At 35.9% G+C, this 19,373-nt stretch overlaps 1 protein-coding gene across 1 annotated transcript in view; it reads right to left on the bottom strand.

The window, feature by feature from the left end:
* EYS (eyes shut homolog) overlaps positions 1-19,373 on the bottom strand; it is a 766,416-nt gene that overhangs the window by 449,817 nt on the left and 297,226 nt on the right. The window contains 3 exon segments of the mRNA XM_018077885.2: positions 9,707-9,852; positions 10,505-10,612; positions 12,424-12,520. Coding sequence (XP_017933374.2) covers positions 9,707-9,852; positions 10,505-10,612; positions 12,424-12,520 — 351 coding nt within the window.

The raw sequence follows: 19,373 nt of genomic DNA, 5'->3' as shown, positions 1-19,373 counted from the left end.
TTATGTAGTATATAGAGCATCATGATAAAAAATTAAGTTAAACCACAAAACTTCGCAGAAGCACTTCCATAATTAGGATACAGTGTTTAACCACGATTCTATTACCGGTTTCCCGAAGAAAGGAATTATTATTGTTGCTGTTATTATTACTACTACAATTATATTGAAATTTTGTGGCAACAAGACAATCTACAAGAATGGTGCCAATATTCTTGAATACCTCAGCAAAGTCCCTTATTTTGAGAGAGACAACCAGCCTTTCCATGAAAGTCAGATGCTGAAGGACTTTAGAAACTAGAAGACAGAGGAAAGAACTATCAGCATGTCTAGGTAGCATAATGCAATGGAGCGTTAGAGTCCCAAATAAAGATGTTGAGAGCAGAACTACTTCAGCCATATTACTATGGATTTGTATTTAACTTTAGTGTCACTCTTTAGAGGAAAAACAATTACCCTGGGGTTGCATTATTCTGATGCAGCTGTTTCTTTTTTTCCATTTAATACAGCCTGCAAATTTTGAATTGTGATATACAATATGCTTACCGCTGTCAGTTATATGAGTGTAAGGGAGCACCTTCCTCCATTTTCACTAATAAATTAAATAATTGTTCTCATATGTTTCCAGATCTACTTAACATGGAGCAACATTTCACATAAACTGGCAGAATGCATAGATGGCTCACCACTGGATATTTTATATTGAAAATATTTCTTCTGGGTTATTTTGTTTTGAGAGCTTTTGGTTTTGTTTGTTTGTTTGTTTTTCCCATTTTGTATTAATTGTTATTATTATTAAACAGACTAGCCACAGAAAGAGAGAAAACGTGGGGGAGAATGTATTATCATAATCTTACATTGTATGCAAAACTAGATTCAAGGCATTGTTCCGGTCAACAGGGAGTGATGTGTGCAAAAAGCAGCAGAAGTCATTTGAAAATATTTATTAATTTAGGAACCACTATGAATGTGCAGGAAACTCGGAGGAAAGTGTGAGAATCAAATTGAGATTTTCTCCCAATCCATGATAGCACTCTAAGCAGTGGATACAGTGGGAAATTTATCTAGTTCCTAGCATGTACATGACTGCATGAACAGTGTCCTTTTTAATATTATAAAGTGGTGTTTTCTACATTGTTTCTATTCATAAATAACACAGCTTCTTTTCAGCAGTCAAAAATAAGGAGCAGCGCTAGTTCTATTCCTTTTTTACTGACGTCTACAAATCCATAAAAAGAAGCTGGTTCTGTTTGAAGATAAATAGTAATTAGCTGTACAACACATTGGTGAAATCACCTTAGAATCAGTATACTAAATACATTTAAATTAGACAGTAATGAGCATGAAGAACAAACACTTCATATTTAGATATTCTTTGCCAAAAGACCGGGATTTTTCTCCCTAAAGGCACAGATCTGTAGCCCAAAACAATTATATTTCACTAAACAAGGGGAGTATACTGTCATCCAACTTCCTAATCACCAGATTTAATTTGTATACACATTGAGAGTTGCTGTTGCCAAACGCTCATTATAAACGGACCCGTAGCATTGCATATTTTGAGCATAATCTGTACAAAAAATTAGATAGTTATTGACTCCGTCTCCTTAAGGACCAGAGACTTAGCATGAGCTATAGATACCTTTCTTTCTTATAAATAGAATTTTCAGCTGTTCAGTAACTTCATTTCTTTGAAACTGCACATTTCTTTATCTTTCTAGTTGGAGGTCACCACTATATGGCATGATAACCTTTGCAGACTACACAAAAGAAATGTTTCCTCAAATATAAAAGTGTTTGCTGTCCTCCTGTTTCTGAAGCTGTAAATATAATATTTGAAATCAAATTATGAAAAAGTCACATCCAAATACTGAACTTGGGTAACAAAGATTAGACACGATAATCTAACTTGGTTTCTCTTGTGGCATACAGAACACTGGGCTAAACATAAATTCTGGTGTTCAATTCTTGTACCGTAATTCAGTACCCTATGGACTGCCCCTGAAGGTGCTGAGAAAGTCGACTTACGTCCTTGAAAGGCTACTTACTATTACATCTGAAAAAAAATGGAAATTGGGAAGGTTCTCAGTGACTAGGAAAGGGAAACATTGCATTTATCGCCCCAAAAACCCGAAAGGATGATATGGGGAGCAACAGGTCAGCAAACCCCAGTTTGGTCCTTGGGAAGATAGTGTTTTCACCAAATCTAAAATTCCCCAAACTTATGTGAATTCTCTAATCCCTAAACTAAAGGCAGACACCGCTACCTCCAAATTTTGTACAGACATACAGATCTGTCAGTCTTCATGTTAGATTTATTCTTGGTGTGCCAATCTGTTTTGGCCTCTTGATGTATAAGCTGCATCTTGCTTTGACATTTCAGGAAGTGTGCCAAGAGATTCCTCGCCTCTGACTCTAAATAAGTAGTCACTTCAGTTAGTTGTGTAGTTGCTCTTCTTCCTCTGGATATCAATAGCAAGGAAGGCAGGCAGAGGCTTGAGGAGCGCAGATGTAATCACTGCCACAGTTGACTGGCAGTATAAAGCTGTAGAAATAGCTGGGAAGGTCAAAAAAGATGAGTAAAGTTCTTTTCCTTTTCATTGATTAGATTTTGGGGGACATTTTTATTAGGTCAGCCTGTTGTATGAAAAGCAGAAGAGAGTTTTCATTGTCACACAGACAAGATGAACAGCAGGTTCCTAAGCCCAGGATAAGGAAGGCTAGGCTTCAGAGCTGACATAAAAGATAAAATACAAGCTGAGCTATTTAAGCCAACATTTTGACTTGGTTTAACATGCAACTTAAGTGCACAGTCACTTTCAAATATCAGTTTGTACTCAGCTCATAGAGAAAATAGGACTGAAAGAGTAGATCTGTGCTGAACAGAATAGCTATTTAGAATTAAGGAATAATTACTGCTCTGTAGAAAAGATGACTGAAACCAGTGACTTAATGGTACCTACTCATTTTTAGGTATCTTTTGGATGATATCCAATAATTGGGAGTTTGAATGAGAATTTTGAATTTGTATGCCTCAGTTTAATACACTGAAATATTACTTTTAGTATTGGCTGGAGGTGTTAAAGTGTTGGGGGAGTTGCAAGGCACCTTCTGTGAGGAGAGACCGGGGATTGCCTCATGGCAGACACAGTTCCATCTCTCTCCAAAGAATCCACTGTAAGACACAACTGAGCCCCTCAAGACGGTGGTACCTCTGAGAAAACATATCTAAGAAAGGGCGAAACACTGCACAAATGAAGGGGGGAAAACAGAAACAACCCTGTGAGCACCAAGGTCACAGAAGGAGGGAGAGAAATTGCTTCAAGCACTGAAGCAGAAACTTCCTCACAGCCCATGGGGAAGACCAGAGTGGTTCAGGTATTCCCCTGCACTCTGTGGTGAGTACTCCCAACACCAGTAAATATCCACACTGCAGACCACGGAGAACTCCATCCAGGAGCAGGTGATTGTTTCCTGAAAGAATGCTAACGGTGGAACCCATACTGAAGTAGATATATATTGAAGGACTATAGCCTGGGAAAAGTACCTATGCAGGAGTAGGGGAAAAGTGTGAGAAGAAGGAAGTAGCAGAAAGAAGCTGTTATGAATTGACCACAGTCCCCCATTCCCCATCTCCCTGTGCTGTTCTTGCAGGGAGGTAGACGATTTGGAAATGTGAAAGTGTGCTAAGGGAAGAGAAGAAAGAGGGGAAACTGTTGTTTTATATTGTGGGTTTTTTCTTCCCATACAGAAGTCTATTTTAATCAGCAATAAAATATATTATTTTTCCCCAAGTCAAGGTTGTTTTGACTGTGAGGATAACTGGTAACTTATGGTCAGTTTTGTGTTGCAAGAGACATTAAAGATCAACTAGTTCCAATCCCCCTGCCATGGGCAGGGACCATTGCACTAGAGCAGGTTTCTTAAAGCTCCATCCAACCTTGCCTTGAACACTTCCAGGGATGGGGCATCCATAGCTTCTCTGGGTAAACTGTTTCAAGTATCTCACCACCACACAGTGAAGCATTTCTTCCTAATACCTAATCTAAATATATCCTCTTTTAGTTTAAAGTCTTTCCCCCCTTACCCTGCCCGAAGGTACCCAAAAGCTGCTACAAGGTCTGCTCAGAGCCTTCTCTTCTGGAGGCTGAACAGCCCCAACTCTCTAGTCTATCTTCACTGGGGACCTGCTCTAACTGATCATTTTTGTGACCCTCCTCTGGACTCACTCCAGAAGGTCCATATCCTTCTTGTGCTGGGAAGCCAGAGTTGGACACAGTACTTCAGGTGGGGTCTCACAAGAGCAGAGTAGAGGGGGAGAATCATCTCTCTTGACCTGCTGACCCGACTCCTTTTAATGCATGCCAGGATAAGGCTGGCTTTCTGGGCTGCAAGTGCACATCACCAGGTCATGTTGACCTTCTTGTCAACCAGCACCTCCAGCCTGGGATTGCCCCACCTACATGCAAGACCTTGCACTTGGCCTTGTTGAACCTCATGGGCCCGCCTCTCAAGCCTGTCAAGGTCCCTCTCGATGGCACGCCTTTCCTCCAGCAGGTCAACTGCACCACACAGCTTGGTGTCATCAGCAAACTCACTGAAGGGTGCAATCTATCCTACTTTCTCTGTCACTGACCCATGAGTTTTCTCATCTTTAATTTCTTTTCCTATTCTGTTGATAAGGGGGATTGAAAGAACAACTGGATGAGCAGCTGGCAGAGGGACAAGGTCAACCCAACACATTTAAAAAAACCCAGACCTTTAGTCTTTGAAAGAGATCTTTGATTTACTTAACCTGAAACAAAGGAAGATCAGAAAATAAAGACTTAAGAAGGACCAAATCTGTCAACAAAGGCAGTAACAACTTGGTAATCCTAGAATCCTTTCAAATGAAGCAACTAGGAATGAACAAACAGAACTCTACAGTCAAAAAAATTGTATTCTTATTAAATCCATTTTGCAGCAGACTTAATGACCCAGACACTTATGGTTTATAGTTGAATATAAAATAAATTTTTCATTAACATGAAAATTATTTCACTTGAGGTATGTCTGAATCATCTCAGTTATATTTTGACATAAGGTTGTTCAGATGGCAAGATTTAGAAGAAGTGATTAACACTTCAATCATGAAAACGACCTTCAGGGTAAGCGATCATAGCACATTATGTTTAATTACTTATTCCATTTAAAATGCTATATTGAGCAGCTAAAGTGAAAGTAATATTAGTGTTTTCATTAATATTTTTTAATACCAAACTCAGTGGAATATGGATACACGTATATTTTTCATATTTTATTCTTTACATAATTGTGTACCAGAGCACATTCAGAATGCAACATCAGACTAATTTGTATCAATGAAGATATAGCTATACTCATTGATTATATTTCCTTATTTTGCTTTTAGTTTTAATTTGCTGTTTACATTCCATTTAATTTATAATTCCACAAACAGTAATGAGGGTTCAGCTTGTTTGCAGTTTATTTTCAGATTCTCTAACAAATGTTTGGCTATCAAGCCAAAATTAAATCTGACATAGCTTTTGATGTCCTCAGATTATGAACAAGTTTCCTGTATTTATAGTAATGTTTATGAAATAAAAGGATTATGGAATCATACAGAGCAAAGCAGTCCCTGATTAAGACATGTTTCAAAGGCTATCTTAGTGTAAAAGAAGACTATGGAAACATGGTGTTTTCTTACTCAAAATGTCTACCTTCTATGCACATTAAGTCTCATATTTGGCACGTTACAAAGCAAAATGTTTAAGGTTGTTTGTTTCTTTACTTTTGTAGTAGAAATTTAGCAGTTCATGTTATTACCACTAACACTCATTATTCCAGCCAATGAATGGCTGATTGTTTAGAAAAACACGTTTTATATTCAGTGACTCAGGAGGCATCTTCCATATTATGTTTTTGTATCTAACACTCAGGTACCACCAATGTACGACAATAAGCAGTAACAAATGTGATCTTGAGCAAAGAGCTATTCTACTAGGACTTTCAGACAGTGATTTTTTTCATTTAGTTCTATAAACCAGGTCAGATTTTCCTCATGTAAAAATGGGAGGTATGGAACAAGAATGATCAGACTGGAGAATGAGAGTGCAGAGAATTTTGCAGCTACCTGCTTATCTAGAAACTATATCCTGTGCTTCTGTCAAGTTTCTTTATGTTATGTAAGCATTTAAAAAAATAGTAGTTTTCCAGGCCCGCATCTTTCAATATAAAATTTTAATGCTATCTCAATTCAATAATTTTTACAATGGAGCATAAAACTTTGAAAAAGTAATGGTGTTTTTGTGTACTTGGAAGAGAGTGCTCAAAATATGTAAGGAGGCAGTTTGCAGCTGTAGTATGTTGAAGTCATAGATCTGAAGGAACAACATATATCTGTTGCCCAAAGATCATTCTGGGCAACAAGGATGTATACTGTATATATAAAGTTGCTAAAGAGCAAATAAATCTAAAATAACAGCAGCAGCTGATAGAAATTGAATAATTAGATCTTGTGTCATGAAGAATACCTAGCAGAACTGAGCAGTATTGTTTCATGGGGCAACACTAGCCAGGCAAAACCAATTACAAAACTGAGAGGCACTAAAATGGGGATGGAAAGTTCACGTCACTGGGTCAGCTGCATCTGTGATGTGCCCTTTCTAGCCAGTATGATTGAGGACAACTAAACATACACACTATGCTACTGCACGAGAGAGGATGCAGTAAGAACTAGAGGGTATTTTAGAAAAAAAACACCAAAATAAACCAGAGGAAAGGAACTGTGTACTTTTAAAAATGATTAGTCGATTGTTTGGCATTATTATTTTGTTACTTTTCTTCTCTTTCAAATAGAGCACTCTTTTATTAAGTCACTTCTCATTTTTGGAAAAAAAACCTCAGTTTCTTGCATGCTCAGATCACACAAGTTTTATTTTCCAAAGTATCTGTGATGAGGGCTTTAACCATGGTGCATTAGTGATGTCTAAGGCTTAAGACCATTGTAGCTACCAATTAAATCCTGACAGAAAGAATACACCTGTGTGTTTGTCATCTGAACTGTGATCTCCTTTTTTAAGTGTCTACAAGAGCTGCAAAGCAGCAGATTTTATCTTAGCAGTGTGGAGAAAATGCTATAGTTTAATATTTAATAAATTATTTTAATGTATTTTTTGTTAACATCTATTTAAAATTAAATAAAAATATGAAAAATGCAAAATAAATCCAAAATAATATAAATTTATGGAGAATTTAAAATATTAAGTGATGCATTAGATGCCAAAATTTCAGAGGTAACAGAGCAGAGATCAGTGTCTAAAAAGTGTATTCTCCAAAACATTAAATTACATGATAACCAGAAAAAAAATAAATCAAAATATCTGATGAATATTAATAATTTTAAAATAATTTTATAAATTAATTGAAATATTAAATGAATCTTTGACCTAACCAATTAAATGTATTGTAATTTGTTTCCACTCAACTTCATAAGTCTATAATATCTTAACAGTCAATGATTAAAGTTTTCATTGTACATTAAATTTTTTTTAAAATTCAACTGATCATTGAAAACAATTCACACTGCCACATACCTTTAAAGGTGTCTGGTCTGTGAAAGAAAAGTTGCTTGTAAATTGGTGAAATTACTGAATATTAAAGTGGAATTACACCTGTCTTTCAAACAGTTAAATGAATTCCTCTTACAAATTCAGTACTGTGAGTATTAATATTTTGTAGTTATGTAGTATTTTCTTTCACTAGTTATAATTTCACAGCTTGGTACCTTTAAACAGTACAATTACCTTTGTTAAATTGAATATGAAAAATCAGCTATTAGCTATTTAAACTGTAATTTCTATAAAAAGTTCTTAAAAACCTCAAATTATCAGAGAACTAATTTAAAATTCTGTATGTTTGCCAGGGAATCATACACTTGACATGTGCTTTTTGCTTCATAATCCAGAAAAGCAATGTCTTGCTCTGAAAAGACCTCACTTTAAAATTAAATTACTTTCACTCCCTTCTGGTCCTGCTAACACTGCAATATAATTTTAGAACTTTAGTTCAACTGCTATACTGTTTATTGCATGAATTATTCTGGACTCCATCTAGCTGGTATGTTGCATAGTGGTTGCCCAAACAGTGTCAGTTAAAGGAGGGGGAAAAAAAGTCACTGGTTATAGTTAAGTGATGGGCAACCTATCACTAGTTTTTGAGTAATGTTTCAGCACTTGATAGACACCTTGATATCACACTACTCTGTTAGTAAAAAACTAACACTAAATAGTAAAGAAATATTCTTGTAAATACACTAACAGAAGTTGTACTAAAAAATAAGTACTTGTAATAGTAAACAACTACTACAGCTAATTTGGAAAAAAAATCACAAAACCCGCTCCCAACATCTTATCCTAGTTGGTTAAATGTGTTAGGGAAAAGAACTAAAGTCAAACTGCTTAGTCAATAATGAACAATCAAAAGGAAAGCACAGCTGCACACTGCTTGTTCCTTTTCAAATTAAAGTCTCCTAAGTGCTTCAAGTGCAGGTGTCTAGTCTTTTATGAATATAACTGGGAACTCTTACAGAAACATGTACATAAAGGTTAAGACAGCTGGTTTAACACCTATTAGTTAGAAATTATATCTGCAGCACCACTGCCTAGTGAACAGAAGTTTCTGTGACAGGAAAGAAGTACTATTCAGAACACAGGCCACTTGTAGAAAATATTGCGGGGGCAGGAGGGGAGGATTTAAAAGTTTTAGGCAAGAAAATTATATAGATTTTTTGATTTTTCTCTGAAATGTCAATAATAATTTTGAAGAACAGTGCACAAGTGATATGTGGACTAAAGTTTGTGGTGAATGGAAAAAGAATATACAGCTATATATGTATTCCCAAAACTGTACTTGTCCTTCGTTCTGTGGAGAATTATGTTTCTCTCAGTTCAGTGGATGAAAAATTGCATCCTTTATCTTATAAATTATGTGGTATTCATAGCAGGCTGGAATGGGTAGGAAACAACATTTTATGCAGAAAGAATGCAGAAATGATGCAACTTGAGGCAACAACTGCAAACGTTTCTGCAGTTGTATGATCCCATGTGTTTTCAGGTTGCTTAAGCTGGGTCTTTCAAAACACTAGGTATGAACTAGTTCTGCAGTACACAAAGCATTTAAATAAAAATAAACATCATTTTAAGGAAATTTTACTATATCTCTACCCATCAATTATTTTGTCATTATTCTTTAAAAATGCAAAGATTAATACTAAAGATAACAGTTTAGGTCCAACAGGTCAGCAAAGTCAAGCTGTTGCCATGGTTCTGTGCAAATTCAAATGACAAGGTAACATTTTATTGTGTTTGCAAAATTTACTCTGTATCTATGGTAATAGTTCTTTTCTTGTCTGAATTAAAAAAAACCCCACACTGATTTCCTTTGTATTGTACAATAACTCTTTTAATGGTTTTCAGCTGAATGTATGGGGGACTAGAGAAATTATAAATCAAGTCTTGATATAAATAAGCTTGAGACACTTCACAAGAATTGTATCAAAGTTCTATTTGAGTTAATATTGATTTATCCTCCAATAAGGAGATGCTCCTGTTTGCTTTTCCTTGGTTTAGTTGAGGCCTTTGCTATAAAATTAAAACCATGTAAAACCTGTGAAATAAGCTTCTTGATTGTGGTAGAGAGTGGATCATACCTGTGAATCCAGGTAGACAGAAACACAGATAGCCTCCAAGCCTGTTGATGCAGCTTCCTCCATGCAAACAAGGCAAAGTTTCACACTCATTTACATCCATCTCACACAAAGACCCATAGTATCCAGGTGCACAGTTACAGATGAATCTTCAGAAAAGAGAAAATCAGGTAAGTCAACAGAAGTAACAGTGTGATCTATTCCAATGTTTTGAAGCCTTATATATCTCCTGATGTCAAGCTAGTGTCCCTAACCCTCATCCATATTAAAATAATGAACAAACTTTTCTAATTTCCATCCTTCTGAAGCAAGCAGAGTGATTTACTCTTTGTTAAATTAGTAGAAAAAAATGGACACAGTAATTTGAATTGAAGGTATAAGGAATGACTTAAGGACTAGTAGTCTTCTGGCCTAAGTCTTGTGGAGTGCTGTTGAAAAAACATATAGTACAAGTTTTTCTCTTGCTTTCATTTAACTTTTAGTAAACCTTTACATTTGAAAAAGTCACTGTTGGAAGCTGAAAAAAGAGATGCATGTAGCAATCTAACTCAAGATCAATTTTCTTCTATTTCAGTCTTTTTCCAAATAAATAAAATAATAATAAAATAAGTAAGAGACTTTTCCCCTTCTAATTTCCTTCCAGTTTGCATATGGACAGAAAACTGAGTCAGTAGGATTGGCCTGCTTTACTTTAACACCAAATCCTTGTCATACGCTTAAGGTCCCATCCAAATCTCAAGGCAGTAAGCAGAATTCACGTAATAAAATCAGGGAATCAGATTTCATTTAGTAGTCACTAGCCTGTTAACAAGATCCAGGCAAGTTCCATTGTTTTTGCAGGGTCTTGATAAGCATTCATTGATCTCCACTTCACACAGGGTCCCAGTAAAACCATGTTGGCAGGAGCATCTAACAAAAAGGATGTCAGTACATTAATTTTTAGTTCATTCTAAAGAGTCCAGAAAAACACAGCAGATATTGAGGGGTATGAATTATGTGGTATCAAAATCATGTTTGCTTTTTTCAGGTCATTACAAAGGACTATATTTTAACAAGCTTCACAAGTACAGTGACTGTAGACCAGTAAATAAGACTCTCATCATTATTAGCTGAAGGCCACAGGCTTTGTGCTAAATCCACTGTGCAAGGGCTTACGTAGGACTTGCCTTGGCCTGAGCTGGTTTTCACTTGATTTGACACCTGCCCTGGAGCCAAGTAACTGATGCCTCCTGTGCTATAGCTTCAGGTCTGCAAATAGCACCTATGGGGAGAGTGCAAGACACTGGGATGATCATGTGTCCCACACTTGAAGGATGGGATGCCATCCTCCAGAATTGCGCTCATGGGAATCTTGTGAGGTTTAGGAAGACCAAGTGCAAGGTGCTGCACCTGGCTTGGAGCAACCCCTGGTATCAGTATAGGCTGGGGGATAAACAGATCAAGAGCAGCCCTGCTGGCAAGGACTTGGGGGTCCTGGAACATGAGAGACTGGACATGAGCTGGCAATATGTGCTTGCAGTCCAGAAAGCTAATTGTATCCTGGGCTACATCAAAGGGCCAGCAGGTCAAGGGAGGTGATTCTGCCCTTCTACTCCAGTCTGGTGAGACCCTGCATGGAGTGCTGCATTCAACTCTGGGGTCCCCAGCACAGAAAGGACATCAGCCTGTTGGAATAAGTCCAGAGGAGGCCACCAAGAACGGTTAGAAGGATGGAGTACCTCTCCTATGAAGAAACTCTGAGAGTTGTGGTTGTTCAACCTAGAAAAGAGAAAGCTTAGGGGTGACCTAATTGTGGTCTTCCAGTACCTGAAAGGACCTTACAAGAAAGAAGGAGAGGGACTTTTTACAAGAGCATGTAATGATAGGTCAAGGGGGAATGGATTCAAACTAAAAGAGAGTACGTTTAGATTAGATATTAGGAGGAAGTTCTTTGCTGTGAGGGTGATGAGGCACTGGAACACGTTGCCCGGAAAAGTTGTGGATGTCTCATCCCTGGCAGTGTTCAAGGTCAGGCTAGGTGGAGCTCTGAGCAACCTGTTTTAGTGAAAGGTGTCCCTTCCAGTGGTAGAGGGCTTGAAACTAGATGATCTTTAAGGCCCCTTCCAACCCAAACCATTCCGTGTGAGCTGGGGAAACTGGTAAACAGTGCAGAGGAAGTAAACTGTGATAAGAAAATATACAGAAAAGGCTCCAAGCAGACCTGAGACTGAAGATGAGAGAACCCCTACTGTAAAAATCACACTTCTCATGAAAAAGACTTCCTGATGCCACTGACTCACGGTAATACTGCCAGTTCTTCTTGAGGAAGATCAAAATCACTGACTACAAGATCCATACATTGTGAGAGTAATCATAACAAAGGATACAAGAGCTATGTAATTGCAAGATTTCTTACATAACAACTACAACTAAATTGTTCATGAAGATTTTCTATTTATTTCAACTCAGATTATTTGCATTATTTTAACAGGACTAACAACAACAGTTTTCTGGATTTTATTAGATTCTTAAGATTTTAATTAGCCCTACAATAGATTTTTTGGGTTCACATGTATGGTGTACATGTATGACTTTTTGCTCACAAGATCTAGACTGTAATGTAGCTATCAAACACATTGAAGGTCAACAGAAATTAGACAGGCAAAGCACCGAAGCAATAGCTAGATGATAAACATCCATCTATCATACTGTATATCTGTCATTAGAATAATTTTCCTCACCTGTAGTGGTTGATCCCATCCACACAGAGACCTTCATTTTGGCACGGATGGGAGATGCACTCATCACTGTTAACTTCACAGTAAGTACCCTCAAATCCTGAAACATAGATCACATTAACTGTGAATGAATGAACTCTACTACATGATCTAAATATAAGGGTCACAGCTTCTCTTGGAGGTTTGGCTGTCTGAGTCTAGGAGCAACTTAGACAATGCAAGTGGCAGGCCTGAGAAACCTAAGCTGCACTTGAAACCATTCAAGAAAGAGATGAGGGAAGTATCAGCAATGACTACCTCTTCTTTTTGGAGCATTCAAGCTGAGGTTCTTTGCCCTGGGTGTCTGACTGACCTGTGTTGCAGCCATGTGCATGCCTAGCCATGTAGCTGCTTATTTGAATGCTGACTTTGGTCTTCAGAGTAGCTTCCTGGCTTGACCTTGGATCTGTCCCATTCCCCGTAGCTTTGACTGGTGCTCTGATATACTGTGCTTATCCTAGATACAGCCATTGGGCCTGACCTGCTTGCCATATTCATATACTGTCAGAGAGCAGGGTCCCTGCTCTGGCAGCCAAGGATTCCTGGCTTACCTTTGCTCCTGGATCAGTCACTGCTCGCTGACTCTAAAATCAGGGCAACAAGTGGAAGGAAACAATCCTAAAAGAATTTTCTGCAATTATTTTTATCCTTAGCTTCAAATAATTTCCAGACAGTGTAGGAAGTCTTAGGATACTTTAATGAACCAGAGAGAACAGATTTGGTATGAGCATCTGTTTAAATATACTGGGGAAATGTACCCCTTTTTAAAAGACTGAAAAGGCTTTCTTGGGGAGTGCAGAACAAAAGAAACTAAAAGCTAATTCAGTAATTAATATATTACAGAGCATAGTGGAAGTTAGAGAGACCACATTTATTCAAAGCAGTCAGTAGCTGAGAAAAAAAAAATTAAGTGGTTTTAATAATTAAATGAAGAAAAAATGTGATTAAGATCTTATCTGCACAGTACATTACTTGCATAATACATTACATTTACCTGTGTAAATGTTCCAGAATATACACTAAAAAGAAATAAGTCATCTTTCAGTGATACATGAACACTATTTCTGCTCTTAGAATACTATATCTTAAAACTTCCACCTAAATAAATGTTCTGCTAAATGCATGGTTGTGTTAAAATTCTATACATACAGTGGCTAAACTATAGCTACTTAGTTGAATTTTTAGTTAAAACAAATTAAATATATATGTTAAATATATATATTAAATATAGTTGAAACAAATTAAATATATATGTTTTCAATTGATGTAATAATGAAACCACTACAGTGAGTAAACTATTTGCACTGCAATGAGAATGCATGACTCCTGATTGCATATTGACTAAAGAACATTTACGGTGTTCAACAAGCATTTTTGAACATCAGTTAGATGAAAAAAATTAATTAAGACAACCATAAAAAATAGTTACTGAAATTCAGTATATATTACTATAAACTGAATTCAGTATACTGAAATTCAGTATATATTACTATAAACATGATGAAGGTTTTATTGGATGTTTTGTTAAAGAAACAAGGAAAAATTGTTCCCTATACTTTTTTTAGAGACTCAAATAAGGATAATAATTGCTTTTATTGCTATATAATGTATTTTTAGTTTTCAAAGTTCTTAATGAAAGTAGGGAGATCATGAAAGACAACAGTTAGAATAGTATGGTTTATTTTTATCTAGAGAAAACCGTTATTGGAAAAAAAAATGTCTTAGTCAGAGCTGTAGGGAAAACTGTAGAAAGAAATCTCTGTTGGCACTCTGATATATGTTCTAAACGTGAGCCCACATCAAAGTAGATGGCATTTTATTCTTAGCAAGATTATTTCTATTTAGCAGCTTTCTGGGCTAGACCTGACTGAAATGAGTTTTTAATATTTGCTGAAGGTTTCACAGCAGTGTCTGTTACAAAGGTGAAAAAATAAAGCCTGGAATGTACCTCAGTTTAAACTAACCCTTCAATTACAGTCACTTATACTGCTATGATGTTATTCTTTTTTTCAGAAATGTCATGCTTCAGGAAATGAAGGGATACCCTCATTTATTTACTATTTGTATGATGTTTCACAAAAAAACCCCAAAACACAAACACCCAATGGTAAAAGAATTGCCATAATAAGGAAAAAATTATCTGTCCCAGTGTACTGCTTTGAAGCACAGGCAACCTTGTTGTACTTTGAATGTTTTAGTTTATTATTTGCAAATGGGTCTGAATCAGAGTAAACAAAACGAACATTTTTCTTGTCTGTAGCATGTGTAATATACATCTTAATGCTGTGATTTGAACCTTCATCTGTATCTGCCTATAGTTTAAGGAAAAAAGAAAAGAACTGTAAACTAGCACTCCAGAGACCAAGTTCAGTACTAGACATGGTCACTGACACACACACAAAATAATCAGTAGCTGTCCTTTTAAAACATGCCACTCCAGTTCCACTGGGTAAGAGCAGAAAAGATGGTAACGTTTCTCTAACTCTGGCTTAATTAAGAAATTGGAGGCCATAGTGAGAGACCAGGGTCCACAAAACCATTTGTAGTCAACTTCAGCATCTGTGATTTCTTATTTATTTGTAATGTTTGACATTTTTGAAATTAAGTTTCATTACAGAGTAGAAGGCTGTGCCAATGGGCAGGGAAAATGCAGCTTCACTGAAGTTAGTACATTTAAAGAGAAAGCAAACCAATGTAATACTATGAATAACTCAGAGATACTCCACAAAGCTTGCACACCCACCAACCAAACAGAGCAGGTTATATTGCTGAAACTAGTACATATTCATCACATTTCTATTACATATTTATTACACTTCCTGAATACATGCTAATTATTTCTGTGGACTTATGTGGACATGGTTTTGGGTCTTCTGGTGAATCTTTTCTACTAAAGAGTATCTCAAATATGTGGTCAAGTCATAAGGTATTTCTCTTATCATTCTTTGCTCTAACATGCAGTCCTTGTTCTCAAAACTAAGACATCTGCTAGTACATATTAGTCTCTGATACAGATAAATGAGGAAGCAATAGCTGGCAAAAGACACAAGATCAAAATGCTATTGTACTCAAGTTAAAAGAATTTTCTCACATCTTTGCCCACTGCTGCATAGACTCCCTTTTAAAAGAAAATATCACTTATTTGGTAACAATCCTGGTAACAGGTTTGATGCTGTAAAGTGGTTTTTATTTGTTAAACATATTTTGCTGTATTTTTCCTGTCACATTAGAAAAACTGAAGGTGTAAACAGAATCTCATTGCCTTACTGGTATCTATTTTTTTTTTTTAAATCAAAGGGATACACTACTTAGTTTGAAATACTTATTATTTTGTTGAAAATATATAGGCATTTTTGAGGAAGTGAAATGCACCTCAGAAATGTTAACACTTTTTATAGTAACAGAGAACATTTTCCAGACTGTCAGAAATTAACAGAGATGAAAAACAACTGAAAATCATTTCAGTACTTTGTGTTAGAAAATCTACATTTATTTCTCTATATTTCTAATTGTTCAGGTGACATGAAAGTGACTTTAATGATATGAGGTCTAGAAATGTCTTAAATGCTGTTACTTTAAGATGGGACATTCCTTCTGTTTCTCTGAAATATAGGAAATGAATCCTGCATGTCTTAACTCTGTCTATGAGATTTTTGAGAGCTGCGAAGTGAAAGGATATGCAGAGTACAGAAGCTAAATATCTGTTGTCATATTTATGATCATTTTTATCTCCTTTTTCAGCTGCAGAGAAATACTACAGAATTGACCTCTGCAGGTAACATAGAGGACTAACAGGATCCTAAAAGGATTCTTTCGCTATAAGACATCTACTATTTTATTCATCAACACAGTATAAAGGATTATATTTATATTTGTCTCCTTACCATGAACCATTTATGAACCAATGTTTGCAAGCAGCAGAGATATCACAGCCGCCCCATAATCATTAGTTCAGGTACTTGGGTTATTCAGCATAATAAAGGCAGGTACATATATAAAAATCAAAAGTGTGTAAAATATTAGGCTCCGTAAAAAGGCTATTTCCATCTGTGAATTATGTATGTGTGTAACTGAAAAAGAAACTGGCATAGAGGGGCTCAGGAATCTGACAATGGTAATCTGAATTTGTATAATTTCTGTTCTTCAGCATCTACTTATTATTTCTGCTTGGTATTATAAAGTTTGTGCATTATTATGATTTTCACTTAGCCTTGTTTCAGACATGGACTGAAAGATATTTTGCCTCAGTTCAAACTTCTAGCTCTAACATCCTATAGACCAAATAAAAATAGTCACTAGCATGCTAGAACAAAGGATATAAAAAACCAAAGTCTCATGGGACAGAGTTATTGAGAGTAGTCTGACAAGAGGTTAAAAAGTCCTGGAAAGAACTGTTTAAGAACAAGGACTTCAGAAATTACCCTGAAGCATCAAGAGAGTATTGCTTTTAGAAGGACTGCTTGGAAGATAAAGAAAAAATAAGATGGCTAATGTCAGTACAAACCGTAGCTATTTCTCCTTAGACATAATACAGTGCTCTTCCTAGATATCTTTAAAAAATTTCCTGGAACAAGACACATAATTTCCCTACACCCTAAAACTGGTGGTTGTAACCTTGAGACCCCTGCAATTCCTTTTGTATAAACCAGTTTTTTTCAAGTTCTCAACTTTTAGCCTTATATCTTTAAAGCTGCAATGAGTACAAATAAGATGACAAAGCTTTTGAGTACTTATGTGCTGTAATGACATAAGTTGCTGCTCTCTGTTCTTTTTACATCTCTTTAAAACTGTGCTTCCCAGAACTGTGTAGATTGAAAAAAAAATCCCTACAGTAATTATAATCCAGCAACAGGTAACTGGTAAAAAATTCAGCCTGTCTACCATTTGATAGAATTGCCCTAAGCTGCCTAAATAGTCAGCAGAGTGACATAAATATTTCTATAGCATTAGCCATTTGACTCTGCATGTCTGCTTTTGAGTGAAATGGATAACCTCAGAAAATGACAGCACCTTAATGTAATACTGTGGACATCTATATCTGGTCAAATTAATCCAGGTATTTCTAGTGTATTTCTTTCAAAAATACATACAGCATTTAATTGATCTAATTTCCCATCTGATTATCATAACTCATTAAAATGTTACTGAATTAACACAGAGCTGATTAAATAATCCATATTTTTGAAAAGAGTACATAAAGCTTTGATATGAACACTCTCTCTATATGTATGCAATGTATAATGTATAGTGTTTCCTGATAATTTTTCCATCACAACCTAACAAGTAAGCAGAAAATTGCTTCCACTGTAATAAGGAGGGTGCATAAACATAATGAGTTTATCCTATCCATGTTACTTGGACTAATGAAGCAAGATCTACATCTAATTTTAGTGAGAGATTCATTTCTACCTTTTAAGAAACAGAAATTCCAAGAACTGTCTTAATTAAACCACCTTGCCTTTCACTTCCTGTTTTTGTGTCAGCAACAACTATATCTGCTGTTGCTACTAATCTTGCCTTGCTTTAGCTCCTAGATATATCTACTCAATTCTCATAGAAGAATAAATCACTGTTATAAAACTCTCTTATTACAAAACACTAGATATTTTCTGGCCCATAGTTTATGGTTGCAGATTATTTCTTTATCTTGTTATTCTCTATAATATTTATGTGCTTGTAATTCCCCACGTTTCACACTTTGTGAATATTGTTACCTTTTATGTCCCACTTCATCATTAATTAAGCTTGTTTTTCAACAGTCTTAGCCAGAGAGCTGATCTTGCACTGTGTGGTTGTATGTCCTCTTATAGTTTTTCCTCATTCTGAATATATCTTTTTCAGTAACTTTTTGGTGTGGAACAAAATTGTTCTCAGAATGCTGAACTATTTTTACCAAACTGCCCTGTCTTTCCTTTGTGTTGTCTTTACAAAACTAACACTTTTGTTCTTGACATTATCTAGAACAGCATGGGCTAATGCCCATACTCTATTTCCAATCTAGTTCACTTATATATATATTTGGATATTTTGCATGTAGACTTTTTTTGGAATTTATAAATAGTTGCCCAGGCTCAACTACAAATATTTCATTATTTAAATTCTATAGTTTTGCTCACATTTCCTACTTTGTTCTTCTGTTACACTAAATTTCCATTTCTGTTATTAAGATTAATTCCAAGAATGGAATTCCTTAAGAACAGAAAAGCATGTTGATAAATTAAGCAATAAAATTCCACTATTTGCCCTAAGTTTTCCATTTCTTCTCTGTATTGTTTGCATTTAGTATGTACAGTGCTGGTTACATAACAGCTCAAAACCCTATGTCCTTCCAATTACCTTGATCAAACCCTTGCTTATCTATTTCTGGCAAAGTACATAAGAAGAGATGTTTTCTGTACACATTTTCAGAAAGTTGCTCTATTGCAGTGATTCTTAAACTTTTCCAATAACTGCTTCCCCTACAACATTCTTGCAACCATCAATATAAAACCATACAATTGTAGAGATCGTAATGTTTTAAACTGTTTAACTTGCTTGTGTGGACAATGTAACTTAAAGTTATGGTCTAACACTGTTCCAGAATCTATGATATGAGATCCCAGTTTGTTACACAAATGTTATCATCTATCTCCTTGCAGGAAGAAACCCTCTATATCTAGGGCAGACAGCTCAAGTGGAAGTTTTACACTAATACTATTTATTGAATTCTAGAAGTCTTTAGAGCAAAAAGAGACAACTGTAGTTCCCTAACATACATGCAAGAACAAAGATGTGGAGTTTTACTTTATACTACAACTGATGATGGCTTTGATATCTTCCTACCAGTTTTCTGTGGTAATTCTGTCCTAGGCTAACATCCTTCATACTCTTTTTTTTGGCTGATTCCAACAGGATGAGGTTCAACAAGGCCAAGT

This window comes from Manacus vitellinus, unplaced genomic scaffold (genome assembly GCF_001715985.3).
Source record: "Manacus vitellinus isolate BGI_N305 unplaced genomic scaffold, ASM171598v3 scaffold_4_pilon, whole genome shotgun sequence".
Lineage (NCBI taxonomy): Eukaryota > Metazoa > Chordata > Aves > Passeriformes > Pipridae > Manacus > Manacus vitellinus.
This window is presented reverse-complemented; position numbering and strand designations above follow the sequence as displayed.